Raw genomic sequence first — 22,114 nt, 5'->3', positions numbered from 1 at the left:
GCTTTGAGTTTGGCTTCCTGCGTTTGTTGGAGACTCTGATATAATCAGGGATGCAAACTTGTCACCTTTCGGCGAACCGTTTTTGTTCCGAAAAAGGTCATTTGTGTGATTCATGGAGATCTGCAATAAAAATATTTCGGGGGGGGGGGGGGGGGGGCATCCAAGTAATCGGCGAACGCAAGCTGTCATAAATATTTATTCCAAGCTTGTTCGTTTGGCCAACCCGTGTAATCATGTCATCTTCGGGTCTGTAGCTGCCTTGATGCCGTACTAGACAGGAGTGACGTTGGTACGCTTCAAAAACGTCATGGTACAGACACACCAACTCCGGCAGCGACGCAACGGACCGTCGAACGCACCGGCGAGTGGGCAGTTCTGTGTTCAAGTTTGATCAATTGGATAGACGTCCTGCGAAGTGGGCGGGACTTGAGTTTTGCTCTGCCGTTTCCAACATGGCGGCCGGGCCACAAACGATCTCATTTTACAGTTAAACTACACGCTAAAGCATGTTTCTGAAAACATTTGAGGCGGGAAATGTGTAGTGCAGTAACAGAATCTGGATTCATATTTGATCAACACTGTCTAGTTTGATAGTTTGAACGAAGTTTCTGGAGCCGGCGGCATTGCGTTGGACGGACGGCATTTGCATAAAGTTCAATCCATCGAACTTTATGCAAATTCACGTACGGCGACAGGGCAGTCAATTCGACGTGCCGTATCCATCATGCGGAGCTCCTGCTCTACATAGACAATGAATGGGATCCGTTGACTTGACGTCTGCTGCCGGAGTTGGTGTGTCTGTACCATCAGGCTTTCTAACGTAGGCTAACGTGCTAATGTCAGACAGTTCGCTGACATACGCATCGCAAATCACAACCATTTTTGCTGGTTACAATAACGGTGTTATCGGATAGTACAGTGTCTATTTCTCAGGAACCTTTGAAAAATCTAAGCGAGAAAACAACGTTAAATGTAGCCTACCTACCATACCTTCATATTAAAAAAAAAAAACTAAAATAAATAATGGAAAATCAACGGAGCAAAGGCTTACTCTGATATCGATGTAATGTTAGCGAATGAGGGGTGAGAAGCCCCCTACCTCCCCTTGCTAATATTTATTCCGTTCGTCCAGAGTCAAATCTATTCTTGAGGTTCCAAATATTTTCAAAGCAGTTTGTCTTTCAATGTGAGGAGTCGATCGAGTTATTTTATGTTCCGTCGTTTGAAGCAAACCTTTTAGCCCTGGCATTGGTCTCCCATTATTTATACCTTCACTGGAAGGGAAGTCCATTTTCCAGGCTCTCGCCAGCCCCCTTCAGTGAGGCAGAGGAATAACATTGAAGCATATGCAATATATATATATATGTGTGTGTATATATATATATATTGTGTGTGTATATATATATATATTCCGCGAGGGGGTTTGGGTCCTTGTCACCTTTTTCATCCCTGATGAGTTTGCACCCCTGTATAATGATAGCTGAAAATAAGCTGCAACATAGTGAATTTCCCAGTCCTGAACATAATGAATAATAATGAATGTCTTTTTATTTTCTTGCAGCTCTATTGAGGTTTTGAAGCTCTGAATGTCATGATTGGTCATAGTTTATGAGGTCATCACCCTTTATTACTTTTTCTGATTAGAGTTCTGTAATTGTAGCATAGTGCTTTTCAAATACTGATTTGACCGCCCCGTTATCAGGTTGTGTCTAGATAAGAGCTTAGTTCGGGCCCAGAAAATCAAACCCGACCCTAGCCCTGCCCCTTGGGTCGCGCTCGGGCAGAGAAGCTAAACTCTAGTCTAGATAGTAACCCTCGACTTGTGAAACTCTTGCAAGATGCCTGAGGTTAAGCAGAGTGGTTAAGGTTTTCGGACACTGAGTCTCGCAAGAGTTTTTGCAAGTTTTCACAAAGCTATGGTTATGATCTAGACAGGACCCCGTTAAAACAGGTGCATGCTTCCCTTTGTGTGCAGCAAGCAGGAGAGTACACACTGTGTTAAAATAATTTGTCCGTAAACGAATAAATTCACCCAAGGAGGAGATCAGAGACAGAAGTAAAGTCGACGTCTGACTTTAATCTTGATCAAGAGGAGCAGTTACAATGCAACAACGTGTGAGGATGCTACAGAGGAAGTGCTCAAATCAGTGTTGTGACTTGAGTCTTTTAAAGGCACAGGAGATAATGCGTCATTGACAGTTAACCTTTATGCAGAACTAGACATCATGACTACCAGGCCTCTGATAACATTTAGGTCAGCGATGGGGAGACTAAAGTAATAAACAGTTCAACACATAAAGCTGTAACCTGAACTAAGAAAACTTTAAGACATGAGGTTATACAAAATTCTTATAACACACTGTTTTTGGACTGCAATGGCAATAGTTAATAATAGACTAAATGCCCAAAAATATGTATTAAAGCAGAATATTTTGTTAGATAATAACGTATTGTGAATTTTGGATATGTCCCCCTAAATGCTGCGCACTGGATGTTTAGCTGTTAAGTACGACGGCATATTAGGGCCACTGTAGAAAAAACAAATAAACGGAGCCGGGAGAGGTGGACAATATTCTGAGGAAAAAAGTCTCAAATTTGCGCAATTATAAAGTAGCAAATTTGCTACTTTATTTTTTCTAATGAATACATCACATCGGTGACAACTCCTCATTATGGACCTTAGGGTGATGGCTGTTGATTGTTATTATTTGTTATTATTTATTAATATGGGTCAAATTGTCATCTTACAGGTGTTTAATGAGGCATCGTCACACGTGATGACTTTGCTGATGACAAATTTGCAAATCTTTTCCTCTGAATATTGCCCACCTTTCTTGGCTCCTTTTTTTTTCCTACAGTGGCCCTGATACGCTGTCGTAGTTAAGCCATTAACTGGAGCAGGATTTGCCTCGAAATGACTACACCTGACCTTGGCAACTCCAGCCACATTACTTCCTATGTGAGTCGTCCAGCCTCCAGAGGGTTACTGACAGCTTGCATGATGTTGCATCAGGACGCTTGAACTGCATTGTTCCAGCTCAATGAAAAAAACAGGAAGAGGAGAAGTGGAACAGCAGAAGAAGGCAATGGAGGAGAAAGACTAAGATATACAATGATATGACTCCATAAACTCAATGTGCAACAACACAAAGAGAGAGAGAGAGAGTGAGATCCAGGACATGAGACCTGACTGAGATATATCCAGATAGAGGAGACTTTCAGATAAAGAGAGAGACAAGTGACATAAGATGTCTCAGTTCTCCGACAGTCTATCTCTATGATGGTTTCCATGGTAACTGAAGATATTCCAGAGCGTGGGCATGTCTTTCTGTTTTTATGTGATTAACCCCATTGACAGTGCCAGTAATGTTCTACATTCAATACATGTAATGCATTGCCACTGTTTGTTTCACAGAGACAAAGGTTCATTTAGATTATTTTATATGACCTGGTGCCGTATGAGTATGAGCCTGAAATTCATACAAGACTGAGGTGTAACTTTCAGCACTCAATGTTATTATGCCTGTTTCTTACAACAACTAAATTTAAAATTTGAATATGAGCTAGAAGAGGTCAGTTTAAACCTTGACAAACATTTCAGGTATATTCTATAATGTTTATTGAATAGCGACAAAACGTAAACAAACTATCTCACTCTACATAAAAAATAAAGCAATTTTGGTAACCATGTTAGAGGTTGTCAATGGACCATGACATTTAGTAACACTGGTGTCCTTTAAGATGCATACAATTGATTTGTTTTATTTTTAGTGATGACCTAAATGCTAAACTTATACTTAGATAAGCAGATTCATATTTTGCAAGTATGCACTTTTTCTGCTCTTGCCTCTATGCTATATGCTAACACTTTTGTTAATTTTTTGTCCTTGCAGATTTTGCTGTGTCACGGGTAAGTTGACTTTTGCTCTATACATTTTGTTTGCATTGTTTTAAGAAGACATTCGTATATATAAAATCCTCATTAGCTTTACACACACTCATGGAGACACTCACCACCCATAGGTCACAAGATGTTTAACATTCTTTAATTCTGTTCAGAAGTTAAATTGGTTCATTTTAGGCTGTATTCGATACGATATTTGTGAAACAGTCCGGAAATTTGATCATTTGATTTGATTAGTTACATGCTGAGTGACACAAATTGTCCATTTTTTTTTCTTGGCGCTCAGCAAAACACCTTTTTCTCGGAGCGACATTATGCTACAAGACAATAATTTTTAGTTTAAACAACCAAACCTCTTGTTAGATTTAGCACATTTTAATGTCCTTATGTGTTGCCAGCTGACATTTCAGAAGTAGCCAGTTTACAAGCTTATTTTAAACCAGTTAGCTCAGGAGGTTTGCTCAGGAGGTAGAGCGGGTTGACTCCGTCGTCGGTGTGTGAATGTGTGTGTGAATGGGTGAATGTCAGTCATAACTGTAAAGCGCTATATAAATGAGGACCATTTACCATTTAAGATAAATTGTGTGGGGTCCCGGACTGCATCTTGGCCACTTCTGAGTCTTTTGCTCTCCATATGATGGCTGACCTGCATTCAGACAAAGCCTGCTCCAATGTGATTGATCAATATTACTAAGATGACAAAAACATGGACTTTTGGAGAAAGAAAAAAACCAACACACTATGGTGGCCAATCACATAACTGGCGACCCTCAGCCATTAGGGAACAACAGACATGAATGGTTGTGCTTGCTGTTAATTGTCCATTAAGTCACTCCAGCTAATCGCTGCAAATGGGTTGAAAAGCACCCACAGATGTCTTAATGCATTAATTCAGTTTTTTCATTCACCCCAGTCACTTAAAGTATTCAGTGGCTTTATTCGCTAAAGACGTGTGTTTTGTCTACTCAATGAAGTAGTTTTTAGATTACAGTCTGACTTTGAGTGCAGAGGGCTGAGAAGTATGATCATTCCTCAGAACTCTATTTACATTTACAAATCTTTACAAACAAAACTTGCTGGAAACCATTTGTGTTACTATGACAACCCGTAACCACTATGTCCTTGCTGTAGCATAATTGTATTTACAGCAGAAGCCTTTCAATACTGTGATTTTGCTGCTATGCCACTTTGGGAACCAGTGTTCCGTAGATGTACTATTGTATTTAGAAAAGAGAAAAGGTCATGCCACAAAGAGACTTAGATAGCCTGACCTGTGAATGTCTGCTCTACTATTTTATTTCTATGTTTCTAGGGTTTTCTAAGCATGTATGGGAAGAAAATATGCACTATACACAATTAAGCCAGCAGAGTCAGAGAACAAGTCACATGACCTGCTGACCTGTCATTGAACTAAAATTGAACAGCAAAGAACATCACTACTTTTGTATTTCATTTTAAGATCTTTTGCAAGAACAGACATGCATAGATATTAGAACTTCAGATATAGCAGAAGTTGCTGTTTGCCAGCAGAAGGAAAACTTGACCCAATTAAAAACCTGGACCAGACTTTCCTGACCAGGTTTGAGGCGGGATGTGGGAACAAGGGAGGCAGAAGTGGACTGCTGCAGGGTTGATGACCTGTGCAGACCAGGAAAGGGACCCACAGACCATGGAACCAGCTTCCTGGATTCCACTCTCAATGGCAGGTCAGTGGTGGAAAGCCAAACCTTCTGACCCGTAACATAGTGAGGGGCAGAAGTGCAATGCCGGTTAGAGTCTCTCCGGTACCGGTTGGTGGTGAAGAGCAGAGTGGAGCAAGCCTCTAACCAGGTACGCTGGCATCTGCGAATGAAGGCCTGGACAGACGGAACCATGGCATCTCGCTCTTGGACGGTTGGTATCCCAGGGAGCACTGAAAGGGGGACAGCCCAGTGGCAGAGCTGGTTAGGGTGTTGTGTATTCAATCCACAATAGCTGTTTGGACCAGGATGAGGAGCTGCCGGGTGAGAGGCAACGCAGGGGCGTCTCCATCTGTTGATTCATCCTCTCCATTTGACTGTGGATGGAACCCCGATGAAATGCTGACAGAGGCACCCAGTAGACTGTGAAACTCACGCCAGAAACGAGGTGAATTTGGGCCCCCGGTCAGAGACAATATCTCTGGGGAGGCCTTGCAGACGGAAAACATCTTGTAGCATGAGTTCAGCAGTTTGTTCGGTAGATGGTAACTTGGGCGGAAGAATGAAGTGAGCAGTCTTAGAGAAACGATCAACAACAGTCAGTATGACAGTGTTACCATCTGAGGGAGGAAGTCTGGTGACGAAATCCAAAGAGACATGGGACCAGGGTTGCTGAGGTACTGGCAGAGGTTGTAGCAGGCCTGCTAGGGCTTGGCGAGAACTCTTATCCTGGGAGCAGACCTGACAGGCAATAACAAACAGCCTTGTATCCTTTTCCATTGTGGCCCACCAGAACGTAGACAGAAACGTCCAGAACTGCTGCCTAAGGAGTGCCAGAGTGCAGGTGACCCCAGGGTGGCAGACTAGGGGAATGCCCCAACCATAGCACCTGGGAGCCGAGGTTGGCTGGGACGAAGAGACAATTATTGGGGCAAGCACTCGGGACAGGACACTGTGAATTAGCCTCTTTTACCTTACCTGGTAGGTAGGGTTGGGCATCGAGATCCGGTTCCAAATAGGAACCGGTTCCTAACCTCCGGTTCCGGAACCGTTAAGAAGCTGTTGGAATTGCGATCCTTTTTTTTCGGTTCTTAAACGTCCGCACTAGTTTGTTTGTTTACTCCGCTCACACTAGTTTGTTTGTATTACTCCGCCCGGCGTGCGGAGACTCCGCGATAGAACGATCAGTAACGAGTAGTCTAACGCGCTACTATTGCCAAACCAGTAGTCAGATTAAAGTTACTTATCCAAATACATGGTGCGTTACTATTTTTGGCAGTAAAAAAAAAAGATCTGCTTTCTTCGTGCGTCTCGGGGGTGACGTATGTTAGCCGACACCTTCACGGACGGTCGCATGTAGTCGCTATACCGGCAGAAACGTAAACAATGGAGGGGGAGAGATACGCATTTTCCAGCTGGAAATACAAGCATTATTTCGACTTCATCTCAGCAAAAGATGGCAACATAAAGGTTCGTTGTACACTCTGTGTTAACAACAAAGTGTTGTCTACTTTCAAGAATACAACGTCAAACTGGAAAAAACATTTAGAGTCACAGCATGGCACAACCACATTAAAAGAGCAGGTCCCGCCCGGTGACGGTGAAAAGGCGCAGCGTGTGAATAAACAAGATGAGTTCTCGATTTCACGGAGCTCCTGCTAACTCAGTCTGTGCTGAAATGCGAGCGGAGTCTCTATTGAGTGTTTAGTGGAGAAATGTCTCGCTGCTTGCTGGCCCCGCCCCCTCCCTTCGTCATCACGACTGTGCTCATCCTTGGTTTCATAAAACCAATCCTTGCTGCTCTAATGCCGGTTCAATATTCATAAACTGTTCATTCATGATCTTACTGCCATTACATTATGCAAACAATTATTTAAGTTAAGTGAAGTCAAGAGTACTACTTTTCAAAGTAACTGTGGCAACACTGGACCTGTTGACCTGCACCTCAAAGAATCAGAATCGAGAATCGTTTAGAACAGGAATCGAAACAGAGGATCGGAATCGGGATCGGAATCGGTAAAATCCAAACGATGCCCAACCCTACTGGTAGGTCACAACTTGGAACTTCCTTGACAGAGCATCTGCCTTTGTATTTTTGGACCCTGGGTGTAGAAGAAGCTTGAATGCATAAATAGGAGAAAGTGAGATCTGAGAGCAAAGGATAAGTCTTTTGTTGGTTCCAACACCATGCAGCAGGGTCCTCAGACATAAGGACCGGTGGAACTTCCTGGTATATCTGCAGCTCTCTCTCCACTCGCTTCTTGATGGACATGGAGCTCTGCTGTGACACTATGTTCTGTGCCTCTTCCTCAGTGAACAGCTCCTCCAGTGGAGTCTTCCTGGGCAGTTTGCAGGGAGGCTGTGGCTAAAATACAAAACAAAAGGTTTATCAGTATTATTACCAAAAAAATGGGAAAACCTCCATTAAAGGCATGATCATTATTTAAATTGAATCTAATATCAGCAATCGGACACTTAGCCTCTCCTGCTCATCCTCATTCTCCTCCTTTGCCTCATTCTGACTGCATGGTGTCCCCATCAGCTCCACAGTCTTCCTCTGTTGACTACAAAGAACATAATTCTCAATCTTTGATTTGAATATTTGAATAGCTGAAAAGGACAGTTGTGCATGAATGACATTTCACCTGTTCAATCAGCTGTCTCTGGATCTGGTCCCAGATGGTGTCATCATCCGATTTAAGTTTAAAGCGTGGATCCAATGCAGTGGCCACTTGGAGAAAGTTCCTGATCTCATCATTCTGCAAAACACATTTATTCGTTTAAATGATTTAACAAGCCACAGGATATTTCTATTCTTCAACAATTTCTTTCCAGGTGCCCTGCTTCAGTCACTTACCTGGTAGCGCTGGGATAGGTTTGCCCAAATCTGTTTTTTAAGGTTTGACACAAAGACTGTGTCTCCATCTTTTACAGCCAGGTGTGCCTCAAGCTTTTTGAGGATAGGCAGGATCTGTCCACATGTGGGACTCTTTTTGGAGGACACACAGAGTGTTGAGGTGTAGAACAGGTGGTTCATCAGGTTGATGAAGTCTTCAGCTGTATGAGTGAGTGTCTGGCCAGCTCTGATAAAAAGAAAAACATCAATTTTAACTTCAGTCATTTAGCAGATGCTTTTAATCCTAGGAGACAAACAATACGTTTGTAAAATTGGACTCAAATACTGTAGTACTACTCTGCAGAGCTCATAAATAATAATGTGAACTTTGTGTGTCTTATGTAGAAGTTCTTGCTTCTCTTGGAGAACCACCTTGGCCATCAAGCACCTCTTCATCCACACAACAATGGTTCGGACCTTGGCCACCCACTGACTCACTGAATTTAGGGAGTATATACTTTGTGCTGCTAGATTAAGTGTGTGGTAAAAAACAGCACAGTTTCATAAATCTCAGGCGCTTAATAGGCACATCCATGTTGGCAGCATTATCTACAGTGATTGCTACAATTTTATCAGATATGCTGAACATCACTGATTTCCTCTGCAACAACACAACCGGTCTGTGCTTTGTACACAGCCTTTGTTTTCAGCACTTTTTGCTGCATTTTGCCCTCCTCTGTAGTGTGCTGTGATGGTGAGGCAGTGGTCCTGTGTGATGCTACTCCAGCCATCACGTGAGTGCAACAGAGCTGACTTCACTGAGCTCTGTAATAATGTTGGACTTCCCAACCTTGTACCACACATGTGTTTGACAGGTAGTCCCTGGAAGGTGGTGTGTATTTGGGGTTTAGAGTTTTCACCATGTCCCTGCAAACATAAACATGTGTAATGTTGCTGTTACTGTTTAGCTCAGTATCAATTAGCTTAGCTCTATCGTTATTGATTAACTAACCTAAATGTTGGTGATTCCACCTCTGAAAAGGGATGCAGCGTTTTCACGATGTGTGCAGTGACCTTTCCGTGGCACTCTTCCTTTTGTTGCACCGACATCTTACCCTTTGCCACCAAGGTGAACGGAGTAGGCTCAGCACATCACGGAGTTGTGGAGTCACCAGCCTGGCTAACGTTAGCAATCTCAGGTCGTAAATTGTCTATGAAAAAATACGTGGGCTAATTTGTTAGCTGACTCAATGTTGGCGCAAGACATTATTTATCGTATATGTATTGTTTTACTTACCGGATTTGCACTGCAGTGCAATCACTGTGGTGCCACGCTGGGGGTCGGAGCCGGACCCAGAGCCAGAGGAAGAGGCAGCGGAGGATTTAAACTTTTGAACGAACCCTAGGGTTGGGTATCAAGAAGGCAGCGTGGGTCTTATTGAACATCTCCTTAAGGTCCATGTAATCAGGGGGAACCCCTGACAGATCTGGAACTCCCGATGACGGAGAGCTACAGGGACTGTTATGCAGATCTGAGATACACAGCATGACAGTGGGAGCTCCATTTGGAAATGACCCCTGAGGAACTATGAACTTTCCCTGGGGCAAGGGGAGACGAGAGGGTGTTTCCAGTTCAACTGTTCGGCTCACCAGGACCCCCCGAATCACTGGTGAGCCTGTCCTTTTACCAGTATCCACAAAATGGCCGACCTGCCCACAGTACATGCATTTGTTCTCCTGCAGAAAGCGCTGGCTTTCAGCCACAAGGAGATGATTCCATCCCAGCTGCATCGGCTCTGAGATGTCACTCCAGGAGCCGGAAGCATTGGGCTGTGCTGAGACAGGATCTGCAGTAGGCAGGCGTGGTGGCTACCGGGGAGTCCAGGCTCTTTCCTTTCTCCGTTCTCTGATGCATCCATCCACGCGAATGGCGAGAGTGATCACGGCGTCCAAGTCATCAGGAGGATCGCAAGCTGCCAGCTCATCTTTAATGACATCAGTAAGGCCATTATAAAAGGCATCAAAAAGTGAAGCAGAGTTCCACTTCCTGCTGCGATGGTGTGAAACTCAATAGAGTAGTCTGCCACCGTTCTCATCCCCTGAGCTAGGTTGAGCAGTCCTCAAGCCGCTTCCCTTTCAGGAGTAACATGGTCAAAAACTTTTCTCAGTTCTGTGGAGAAGAGCTTTACCGAGGAGCAGATAGTGGACTGCCTGTCCCACTCAGTGGTTCCCCAGTCTCTGGTTTTACTAGTGAGCTGGGAGATAATGAAGGCCACCCAAGATCTCTCCATACGAAAGGCTGGAGCCCAAAGAGGAGAGAGCACTGACTGAGCAAAGGCCGGCAGGTCCCGAGCTCACTGGTGGAGAGAGCCGGGGTTTTGGCACTGAGGCTCTCGGATAGCATCCTAGCTCCGGTCTTGACGAGCAGCCACCTCACAAAGACCCCCAGCAACAGAGCTTGATCCTCATGGTGCTGGATGGCAGCCGCTTGTGCAGTCAGCTCTTGGATCCGAGCCGGCTGGGTTAATTTTCTTGCCAGATCGTACTGTCACGACTCAGAAAACAGGGAACCCAAAAGCACGACTTAAGAGGCAATGGCAGAGTCTAAAAAGGTTTATTCCATGACACAGGCAGGGGTCAGAAAACCAGGAAGGCGGGCGGATAAGGCAGACAAATCCGAGAAGAGGCAGGCAAAAATCTTCAGACCAGGGGTCCGTTTCACAAAGCAGGTTTAGTGAAAACCTTGAGTTAGTTAACCCTGAGATGAGGGAAAGGGAAGGTTTTTAGGTTTCACAAAGCCAGTTCAGCATAAATCTGAGTTAGTTACCCGGGTAACATACTCCTCAAAACCGAAAACTCAGAGTTGCCCATCTCAGAGTTGGTCAACTCAGAGTTCAGGGTTAAGTTCAGAGTTTATTGAACCTGCTTTGTGAAACGGGCCCCAGGTAGCAGGCAGGATCATACAGGTGGGACAGAACAAGCTGGAAAACGGTGGAATACTAGGCATAACACACTAGACAATCTGGCAGAGAGCTGGTGAATCTGGGCTGGTATATAGAGAGTGGGTAATGAGGCAAATGGAGCTCAGGTGTGGAAATGGGCAGGGACACACAGGTGAGGTGAGGCTCAGGTGACCTACAATGACAGGAGTGTTAGTAATCAAGCAGTTGAACATAGGGCAAATAATAGTCAAACAGTCAATCGGGGTGAATTACAACACAAAAAGGATGTTTTTTTATTGTATTGCTTCAACAACACATTACCCATATATGAGTTCTTCTGACGCTAAAGTGAATTTTCCCAGTTAGGAACTTATTTTTCAGATTATTGCAACACCACATGAGCGCAGCACAAATGCTCTAACAATGTTACAAAACATTAATGAAAGTGAAAAAAAAAAAAAAATGTGGGTACAAACAATAGGAAACTATTGAACATAAAAAAACATAAAACATAACTTCTTTTGCGAAGGTAATTAGTTAGCATTGTGTGTTTTTTTTATAATGCCATTGTGATGGGCTTCTGTATCAAGTACCAGAGTATACAGGCCTGCTTTCCCCCTCTGCCTAGAACCTCTTAAATGTTCATTCATGATGTGTAATCTCTCTGTACTCTCTCAATACAAAAGGAAGACTCTGTCTTGTTTTCCCTAGATCGAGGTGCGGGACAGAAGAGAGCCGAGGTATGGAGTGCAGGGTCTTCACTGAGGACAACAATGGCACTGGACAACTTCTCTTGTCTTCTCTTCTCTGCCTCGACACTCTTCTTCTCCTCTCTACAATGATCAGGATATCGCCTAATCTTAATGCAGATAACGAGTGTACAGGATTCTGTAAGATAAAAGAACAACAACCACACACTGGGATAAACTATATTTTCAACAATAAAAATATGATACAAGGTTGTACAGTGCATTTAAAACTCGACTTTCAGAGAGATTTACTGTATTTAAATCTGTATTTGAGAAAGTCAATCCTTAAGATGAAGAACCATAATGTCCATCTTTGATTTCCAATTGATTTTTTTCAAATCTTGGTATTTAATGACTTTGAGTTGTGTGTTGTGTACATTCATAGCGCCAGAGAGTGGATTATTGACACTCCTGGTCCAGCGATAGAGTCGTAATAGCAGCAAGTCCATTATTAAACATTGAACACTGACTTACATGGCTCTTCATCTAAGAACTTTAAAGCAGTACCCCATTGCAGCTTTACAGAACCTAACATCTCTGGGAGATTCTCTACTGTGCATTCTTAACAATGTAGATAACATTACTGCTGACAAAAACAGCCGACAACAAAACCTCATCTGACTCTAATGCATTCGAGTGTAGTATTTCTACCCTTGATTTCAGTGTTCCATGTGCTAGAAGATCATCGGAATATGTGCAAATCCGTTGTGTTTGTATGACTTCTCACTGCTGATTTGGTGGGATTGGACGGATTAAGAATAACATGTACATCTTTGCTGGATATTCCACAGAGAAGCAGGGGACAGTAAATCAAAGTGTTTTACAACTTTTTTAGACACAGAAAAAAAATGATGCTTCCCCTGCATCAACACAGCCTCAAGACAAGCCTCTTGCTGTAGTTTCACCAGGTGGAATTGCTGAAATGAATTTCAGTTGTCCAAATCACACATAAAACCCTCCTTTGTAATACCCTTTCACCAGTGTGCAGTTTACTCCAGTTCATGGTTCCAGCATACAGTGATCAGTTTACTCTACAGATGTCTTAAGACAAGTGTGAATATGAGTCAACCTTTTCTCAGAGGGAAGCCCCAAGTGCTGCATTGTCTTAAGGTGATGTCACTTATTTGCCTCTTTGAATAAGCAACGCTGCTTGCAGGAGTCATAGGAATCACAAGTGGGACAAAATTCACAGCCAATAACCCCCAAGATAAAGATAAAAGTCCTTAGAAAGTACTAAATCACCCCAAAGAGTTGTTGCTGCGGGATATACTGTGACTTGGTGTCCTACCATTGAATCCTTGCATATTAGATATACAGTTTTATGTATGCAAGAGCATTTTAAAATCTTTTTTTTTTCTAGCTCGTGGTGCTACATGAGGCTAGTTGTTCTGCTCCATTTGTGGGCTTTTATTCACAAAATGTTCAACAACGCAGAGCTTCAAGTCCCACTGCTGGAAATGAGCAGAATAAAACAAATAAATAGATTTAAGTTTCAGTAGTCGTATTATAAGGGAACCAAAACGTTCCAGAAACACTAGGTGCCAGCCACCGAAATAAAGAGGGGTTTAATATTTACTTAGATGCTTTAAAAGAAACTTCAAGCTAAAGTGGAGCAGACCGTGACTTACAATGTTACAATGTGGTGGGCAACAGGGGATTTTCCCCAGGATAGTGGCACGCAAAACATCATTGTATCCTAAAAATTACATTCTCATACAACTAAACTGCATTCTCAATGACGTTTCCAGAGAAATGTATTCCCTCCCGGATTATGTGGTTAAAGTCGGTAAACGTCTTTATGTTTAGTTAAAGATCATGGTTTAGCTCAAAATAAATCATCTAAGTTTGTTGCGTAACTTACTTATGTAACGATAAATGTTTTGACAGAACTGGAGATTACAGTCTGACCAGTAACTGGAAATACATAATCTACACTATTACCAAGGGTGGGCAGGAATCTTGTTCTTTGGTGTTTAACAGTCCCGCAGGGGCCCGTTTCACAAAGCAGGTTCAACAAACTCTGAACCTAACCCTGAACTCTTGAGTTGACCAACTCTGAGATGGGCAATTCTGAGTTTTCGATTTCAGAACAGTGGTTTTGAATTAGTTCAATCAACTCTGAGTATGTAAACTCTGAGTTACGCGCGTGCCTGCCGACTCTATAAAGCCATCATCAATGGATCAAAGCCATCATCGTGAATGATACTACGATTCACCATGGCAACGGGGAGAGCGTCATTAAATATTACTGAGTGTTTATGTAGAAAACGAGCTCATCCTGAGAAAGCGGAGCAACGTTAACTGCAGCAAAGTAGCGATAGTTGGCGTGGCAGACAATTACTGCCCGATCTAATGTGTATAACTGAATGAAACAGTCTATTGATCTAAAGGTAATAAGTCTTTATTTTTGGCCTTGCAGAGCAACACTGTGGTGTAATGGGTAGCAATGCCTCCCACGGCACAGGTGACAGGGGTTCAACTCCCGTAGTTCACAAAGTAGCGCATCAAATAAATTATAATTTCCATTGGGTGTAATCCTCCCAGGCACAGAAAGAAAGTGGTGTCAGTTGAAAATTAAGCATAAGAATATTGCACAAATACGTTTACTAAGGCATATGATTTTAATCATATTTCACATATTAAACAGTAAATATAAGCAGGTATTTCAACACAGAAATGTACTTAAACATTTCATAAATCTCCCGTTCGCAAAAACACTACCTCCGCAAAGAATCTGGTTGCGGATTATTTCCGCGATATGAAATGTTGAAAATGTCGGAGAATATTGTTTAGATAATATCTAATGTGATTGGAAGGAAAGGTAATCAAAATTCTCTCCCGACGCAAAGCTGCTAGAATCACTTTTATTTCCATATCGATTAGGTTGACGATGAAAGGACGGCACATTTTTTTCAGAGTTGGTTCAGATTCCGGAAAAAGGCGGAGACATGTAGGGAGAAACTCACGGTTTGTTGAAGCAAACCTGCTAGCGAGCAGGTTAGGTTCACGGAGTATGTTACCCGGGTAACTGACTCAGATTTATGCTGAACTGGCTTTGTAAAACCAAAAAACCAGAGTTTCCCTCATCTCAGGGTTAACTAACTCAAGGTTTTCACTAAACCTGCTTTGTGAAACGGACCCCTGGTCCACTAGCGCCTCAAATGGCTATATGTGGTAGCTCTGCATACTGTGAGTGTGACTTTAGTCCAGGGCAACAACAAACACACGAAAGATGTAAGTTACGAATGTAAGATACCAGAATGTAATATAACATAAAGTGATTCTGAAAAGGGGCTGCACGGTGGTGTAGTGGGTAGCACTCTCGCCTCACAGCAAGAGGGTCCTGGGTTCGATTCCCGGGTCAGCCTGGGTTCCTTCTGTGTGGAGTTTGCATGTTCTCCCCGTGTAAGCGTGGGTTCTCTCCGGGTTCTCCGGCTTCCTCCCACAGTCCAAAGACATGCAGGATGGGGATAGGTTCATTGATGACTCTAAATTGCCCGTAGGTGTGAATGTGAGCGTGAATGGTTGTCTGTCTCTACATGTCAGCCCTGTGATAGACTGGCGTCCTGTCCAGGGTGTACCCTGCCTTCGCCCAATGACAGCTGGGATTGGCTCCAGCCCCCCCGCGACCCTGAATACAGGATAAGCGGTGGACAATGGATGGATGGATGGATTCTGAAAAGAATCTCCTACTCAACCATTAAAATAAGTCAACACTGACTTATTACAATTAACCTATGTGTCAGAATCACACCATTCACCTGGGTGAAACTCCTGTTTTTGTTTGACCAATCTGTCAAATCCAAATTTCTCCCTACTTCGGCAGACTTTGTCAAAAACAAACAAAATCCTGGAGAAAATAAATTTCCCTTGTACAGTATTTGATACTGCAGTTTGAAAAATATGGAAGTTGGTATGCAAACACTTGTCCAAACTTCTAATGGCATCATGATGGATTCATGAAAAAAAGGCAACATTTTTGAATGAGTGTCAACACATTTCTTTTTCTCCCTGTGGAGTAATGCAGAGTATCTGATCCTGACTGGTACAACAGGTCTGGACCACTGAATGTTGTTCATACCTAATTCATAAAACAATGGATGAAAGAGTTTAAAATTTAAAAATGAATCTGTTCGTATGGTACAAATAATTCTTGCATGAGGCCTATTGAGTCTAAAAGTACTGGAATCAGGCTATACAATAGCTGCCATGTGTTTCCAGTGTTAAAATAATGTAATTTAGTATTATTTATGTAGCATTGTGACATGCCACTGCATACTGCTTAAGATATTGTTGCTACGACAACAATGCATCTTGATGTAGCCCTCCAGACAAAGCCACTACTCTCAAAGTGATGCAAATTGAATTATTTGTCACATTACCAGCAACAAAATTTCTACGACATTTCAAACGAGATAACCCTGGAGGCTTTACACACCTAGTAGGACAACTAGCGATCACTAAATCCACTCATGCATTTCTTGTTTTTAATTAAATGAACATGTGCTACTTTAAACTAAAATGTGGCACCTGCTCCATCAGAACAAAAATTCCTGCATTTTCCACTCAGTTTGATGGCACTGTCAGTATGAGGTCTGTGACTCACTGTTGTACCCAGTTTGGCCACGTAATGTGTCTGCATAAATGTCTTGGATTGTCATGATATCTGCGACAAATATAAGTTTAACATGTGACAAGCTGCGGTTGTACTGTACAATAGAGTTGGCTGCTCTAATCCAGAGCACCATGGGGCTCCTATCCCTCTCAGATCAGCACGTCAGGCTGACATGCTGTTATCAAACTTCCTGAGGCTCCAAACCATAGTCGATTCATCACCGGAATGAAATTGGTTGTGTAATAAAAGCACACAGTTAATTGTTTAATATGAGGAATTGGCCATTTGGTGGGGGGGTGGGGGTGCACGATCAGGCCGTACTGTAAACCCTGAGAAGTAGTTGAATCCATTACAGTTAATCTAACAGTCAACATCGATCCAGAGAGGGATTTAACAACATTATATTCAACTAACACTTGTATTGATGCATATATTAACACAAGTGTTCATCTTACAATGACATTTACAAAGCAACATAGCTGCTACAACATCAGAAGAATTTTACTTTATATATAATACACTATTATTACAACCATGTCTCCTACAATATGACCTTCTCTGTCAGTCAGTTACATTGTTTGTCCCTTAAGAACATTCAGTGACACAGTTTTGACAAACACATTAAATATCCTGGATATTCCTTTAACAGTTGCATCCTTGAATTTATCTCATGAAGTCCCTAAGTGACACATTCATGCAGATTTGACAGACCTAGCTACTTTCAAATAGCTCTTTCTTTGTGACTAAAGGTACATTTATACCCATTTAACTAATACTAATGCTTTAATAACATGGCATATGTTACATTTAAACTGCTCTGACCACATGTCTTGAATATATTTGTATAAAACATATTATGAAACATATTATGTCACAATTATAAACTGTTTTATATAAATGTATATCAACATCTTTTATCACAATAAGAAAAATAGTAACTAGCCTCTCAATTAATATTGCTGATTCAATTATTTTTAAATCATATATTTTTGGGGGCTTAATTTTAAAGCAGATTTTAAAAAATGTAAATCGTGAACAAATGATTCATAAAATGTATTTTCCTTTAAGGAAAAATAGGTCTGGGTTCCTATGGGTTATGTTAGTCATTAAACCATGGTCTCCTGGGCTCTCCTGGAAAGTCCAAGTGTGGACCCTGACCTTCTCCAACCATGTTCCACAGACTTTAACTACAAATGTATTTGTGATACATCCAAAACAAACATAATCAGTGTGAAATATCTTTCTAATTGACAGTGCAGTTATGTTGTATGGGAACACAATTTTTAGGAGACGAGGCTGCAGTAAGATACCCTTTATCAATTGGAATAGTAGGGTATCCTGTTCGTTGTGGAGCCCTATAATTTATACATATAATGAGCAGATATTAGATGTGTAGTGTATTTTTCAGAATGGTAGCTGCTAACTCTCAGGAAGCTGTGAACACAGTACTGTATTGAAGACTCATTACAGAAATGATTAACAAAAACAAATTGGGCTAAAGCAATTTCAGTCAATGCTTTTATGACGTGGTCATCGGTAAAATGACATTAATGACACCCTCATCAGTGGAGTTTCAGTTTGATACATTTTGTTACTGTACTACTACTGTAGTTTTCCAAGCTGGGCCTTATCAAACAGCCCTTATGCTGAATCTAATGATGCTGTCCATGAAGGCTCTGCACAGACCTTGACTACTCTACCAACCATCTTACAGTTGGATTTGGGGGCCCTCATTCAAAAAAGTTTCTTTCACTTCAACCTTGAATTCACAGTTTGAAAAAATACACAAAAAATCGATGGAAACAATTAAAATCTACAGACCTCATCCATTTTGGCATTGCCACACATACATTTTTGATATGTACATGATCATTTGAGAAAATCAATGCATTTGCTGAGACAACAGCATGGTGACTTATTTTATTTTTTAACCTGATGGTATAACTGGCGGTTTTGTCTCTCATATATCGTGATTTAGACATCTACCATAGCGTGCATCTGTCATTTGGGATTTCTTTCATGGGCCCAAGACATACTCTAACAGTAAATCTACGAAAATGGAAATATCAAAGAAAAAAAAAGCCCTGAGGCTGACGGGTCATGTCAGGCCTCTAAGCATCATGAAGATCATTGTTCTGGTCTCCTCTCCAGGTTCTCTGTTTCTGAGGACTTGACGATGAACTGAAAAATACCTTAACAAGGAACTGACAATACCTTAACCCTGATCCGAGCACATATTTGTACCACTCCAGGTGCCTCTAAGAACTCTTGATTTAATTCATACGTGGTGCAGAACCAGCAAAATAAGTAGTGACACTGTAGTTTTTTTTACTACTAAAGACTACATACTCTGACTGAGCTCTGAAGCTAAATGAGATTTGAGGTCAATTCAGTTTCAAGTCAAACGATTTTGCCCCCCCCCCCCAAGTTATTATTAGAACTTAAAAAAAGAAAACTTGATTAATATCTATTTTCAGTTTCATTGGACTCCAAAAGCTGAATTTACCTCAATCTCAAATCATATAAAGACATTAAAAAAATGAAAGCTAATAAAAAAATGGACAAAAAGTCAATGAGAAGTAATTTTCAATCGCGAGCAGCAACCAGTGTTTGTTGACTGTGTAAATGTCATTGATGTGTCAATGATTTCATCATGTTTTTTTTTATCATGCAATATCATGTACAAACACAATGTTTTTGGTGGGATGGGTTGGGGAAAAGGTGAATCCTGCCCAGTGTGTTATGATTATAGTTGACTTTGTTATCTCCTGAAATGCAGATGTTGCCAAATTTCATCAAGTATGTGTTAACATGAAAAAAAGAAATAATCTGTTTTTGTTTTGTATAACAAAAGAATGATATACTGATATTTGTCAAGTACTTCTGAAGAGATCTTTGTTGTATGTGTTTACTACAGAAGATTTCCTTTCTGTTATGGTTTACTTTCTATGGATTTTGGTATGATGTATGATGATTGTTGTTCTGTCACACCAGACTAATGATCTCGATTCAATTTTGACTCACTAATGAATGACTGCTTGGAAATGTATAAAAGTATATTTATAAAGTTGCTCGGTCTGAAAGAGGCTTGTTGCTTTTCATGAATTATGACGACATGCTGATTTCGATTTGGAAAATTCTAATGTCTAATTAATTCCTATTTGTGAATAGTATTCCGACTCACCATCATGACAATTTCTGGTATTGAAACACATTTTCAGAAGGTCAAATAAAGATATTTTACATTCAATAATATTATCCTGACTGAATCAATGAATCATGTGGATTGAAAGGGGCAGTGTAAAGGATTTGGCAGCATCTATGAGGTTGTGTATCCATCCATCCATCCATCCATTGCTGTATAACGTTGGAATATTTTGTTTTCAGACCTAAAAGACAGACAGACAGACAGACAGACAGACAGACAGACAGACAGACAGACAGATAGATAGATAGATAGATAGATAGATAGATAGATAGATAGATAGATAGATAGATAGATAGATAGATAGATAGATAGATAGATATTATTTTCCACTTTAGAACGGCGTTGATGCCTGCATCCATCATCGTGCTTATAAGTTGTGGTGGATACAGAACTACTTAACAGCCAAACCAGAGCATCCAGTTCTGCTGTAGTGTTGAGAGTGAGTCACACAACCAAAAATATCACACAGATGCGCACTGAGGGTGGCATAGCCTGAGACTGCCTGTGACTTGAGATTCCACGGCTTTGTCATAGTAATATACATGAAATTCATCAGTGGATTCATCCTCTGTGTGATCTGCTTTTAGCAACCACCACACTGGTCACAGCTGACTGTTATTTATTGAATTCTGTGTTGTATCCAATTGGAACTGTGAAGCAGGAATACTTAAAAACCACAAGACTGGCACCAAGAATGTAAAAGTTTTATTTTAAGAAACCCATACAAAATGTCAGTGCCATTCTTGTCTAGAACTGACATTTGAGTAAATTCATTCTTGAATTGCAGGGACCAAATCAACAGGACATGCCATGGGCACCGGGTTATTGTTAAAACTGTAGATGCAAGATCATTACAGAAAGGACATTTTTCATTTGGTTAACACCTGAACGTGCCATTTCCTTCTCTATAGAGCCTTCGATCATCACCAACCTTATATTGCACTATATAATGCAGATACTGATAGTGGGTAGATATTTGACCTTGGAGTCTGCCACAAGAAGAAAATACTGTATATTTCAAAGTTAAATCCATTAATCTGGTACACTTTGAGAGCAACATTTAGAGGCTTGACCGATGTAAAACTGCCATTTTGTAAATAATATAATCAAAAACATAGTGGTTATAAAGATATGAAGGGTGATGTCTCCCACAAAGCATGGTTATGGACTCCTGATGCACTGAGGATAGTCTGCTCCTGTTGACAGTTTCCCAGGAGCATGGGGCCCTGTCCTGCCCCAAGAGGGAGCATTGACCACTAAGTAAGTAAATAACCCAAAGAGACTCATTTGTTTAGTGTAATGTCGGTGACCAGACTTCCCATTTTCAAGTTAGGGTCGGTGACCAGACTTCCCACTTTCAAGTTAGGTGTGCCGAGTCTGACAAAACATTGATCCATTGTCCCAATTTACACCAAAATTAAAATATAACACTTTACTATTTCCAGCATGTACGAATGCCTTTATCATGTTCTATCCTACCGTCCATTTGAAGGCAAAAAAAAGGTCTGTAAAAAAAAAAAAAAAACTGAAGATACCCCATACAGACATCACTTTATTGATTTAAAAACAAGAAAACGTGATCAAGCGTTTCAAATATTGCTTCATCAGATTCACTTTAGGCTTGATTGCTATCTGGTGCTGAATCACACATCACACTTGAGCTCCATTACACCAGGCAAAAGTAATATGTGTATCTTTATCTTTAATATGAGACAGAAGTATCTGGCTATAAATATTACAATATAAATGAATACATTTATATGGGGGTAATTTAATTATGAGATACACAAATCAATTTACAAAAATATATATATATATATATTTCCATGGGGTAGCCTTTCGTACTAATCAATAATAATCAATTTGTGCACATCAAAACAAGGAAAAAGGAAAACAATGAATAATTTCAAAGAATATCAAATTACATACATACACAAGAAACCGATACTAGACAACATTGGAGCAGGGTTCTTGTATTATCCACATTTTAATTTCTTACAGTTGCTTAGGTCAGCTGCCATACACTACCAGACATACTCTTTAGTGCTAAATAAGTTGGCTCAGTCATTTACATCATTAACGTGACAAACTGTGACTCGTGTTCCATCTCACCTCGGCTTGTCATCTTGTGTGGTGACGCGCTGCTTCAACAAACTGAGGAGGCAGCTGTCTCAAAGGTCT

The 22,114-nt window shown here is 41.2% G+C and overlaps 2 protein-coding genes across 2 annotated transcripts in view; one reads left to right on the top strand and one right to left on the bottom strand.

The window, feature by feature from the left end:
- Positions 1–12,167, top strand: part of LOC311017210 (LHFPL tetraspan subfamily member 4 protein-like) — a 40,205-nt gene extending 28,038 nt beyond the window's left edge. Inside the window, exons 3-4 of the mRNA XM_084015428.1 lie at positions 3,894–3,910; positions 12,073–12,167. Of these exons, the coding sequence (XP_083871554.1) occupies positions 3,894–3,910; positions 12,073–12,126 (71 nt within the window). The 3' untranslated portion in view covers positions 12,127–12,167. The remainder of the gene's footprint in view (positions 1–3,893; positions 3,911–12,072) is intronic.
- plxnb1a (plexin b1a) overlaps positions 1–22,114 on the bottom strand; it is a 259,098-nt gene that overhangs the window by 141,408 nt on the left and 95,576 nt on the right. The gene's annotated exons all lie outside the window — the stretch shown is intronic.

This window comes from Eutrigla gurnardus (assembly GCF_963514095.1).
Source record: "Eutrigla gurnardus genome assembly, chromosome: 8".
Classification (NCBI taxonomy): domain Eukaryota; kingdom Metazoa; phylum Chordata; class Actinopteri; order Perciformes; family Triglidae; genus Eutrigla; species Eutrigla gurnardus.
This window is presented reverse-complemented; position numbering and strand designations above follow the sequence as displayed.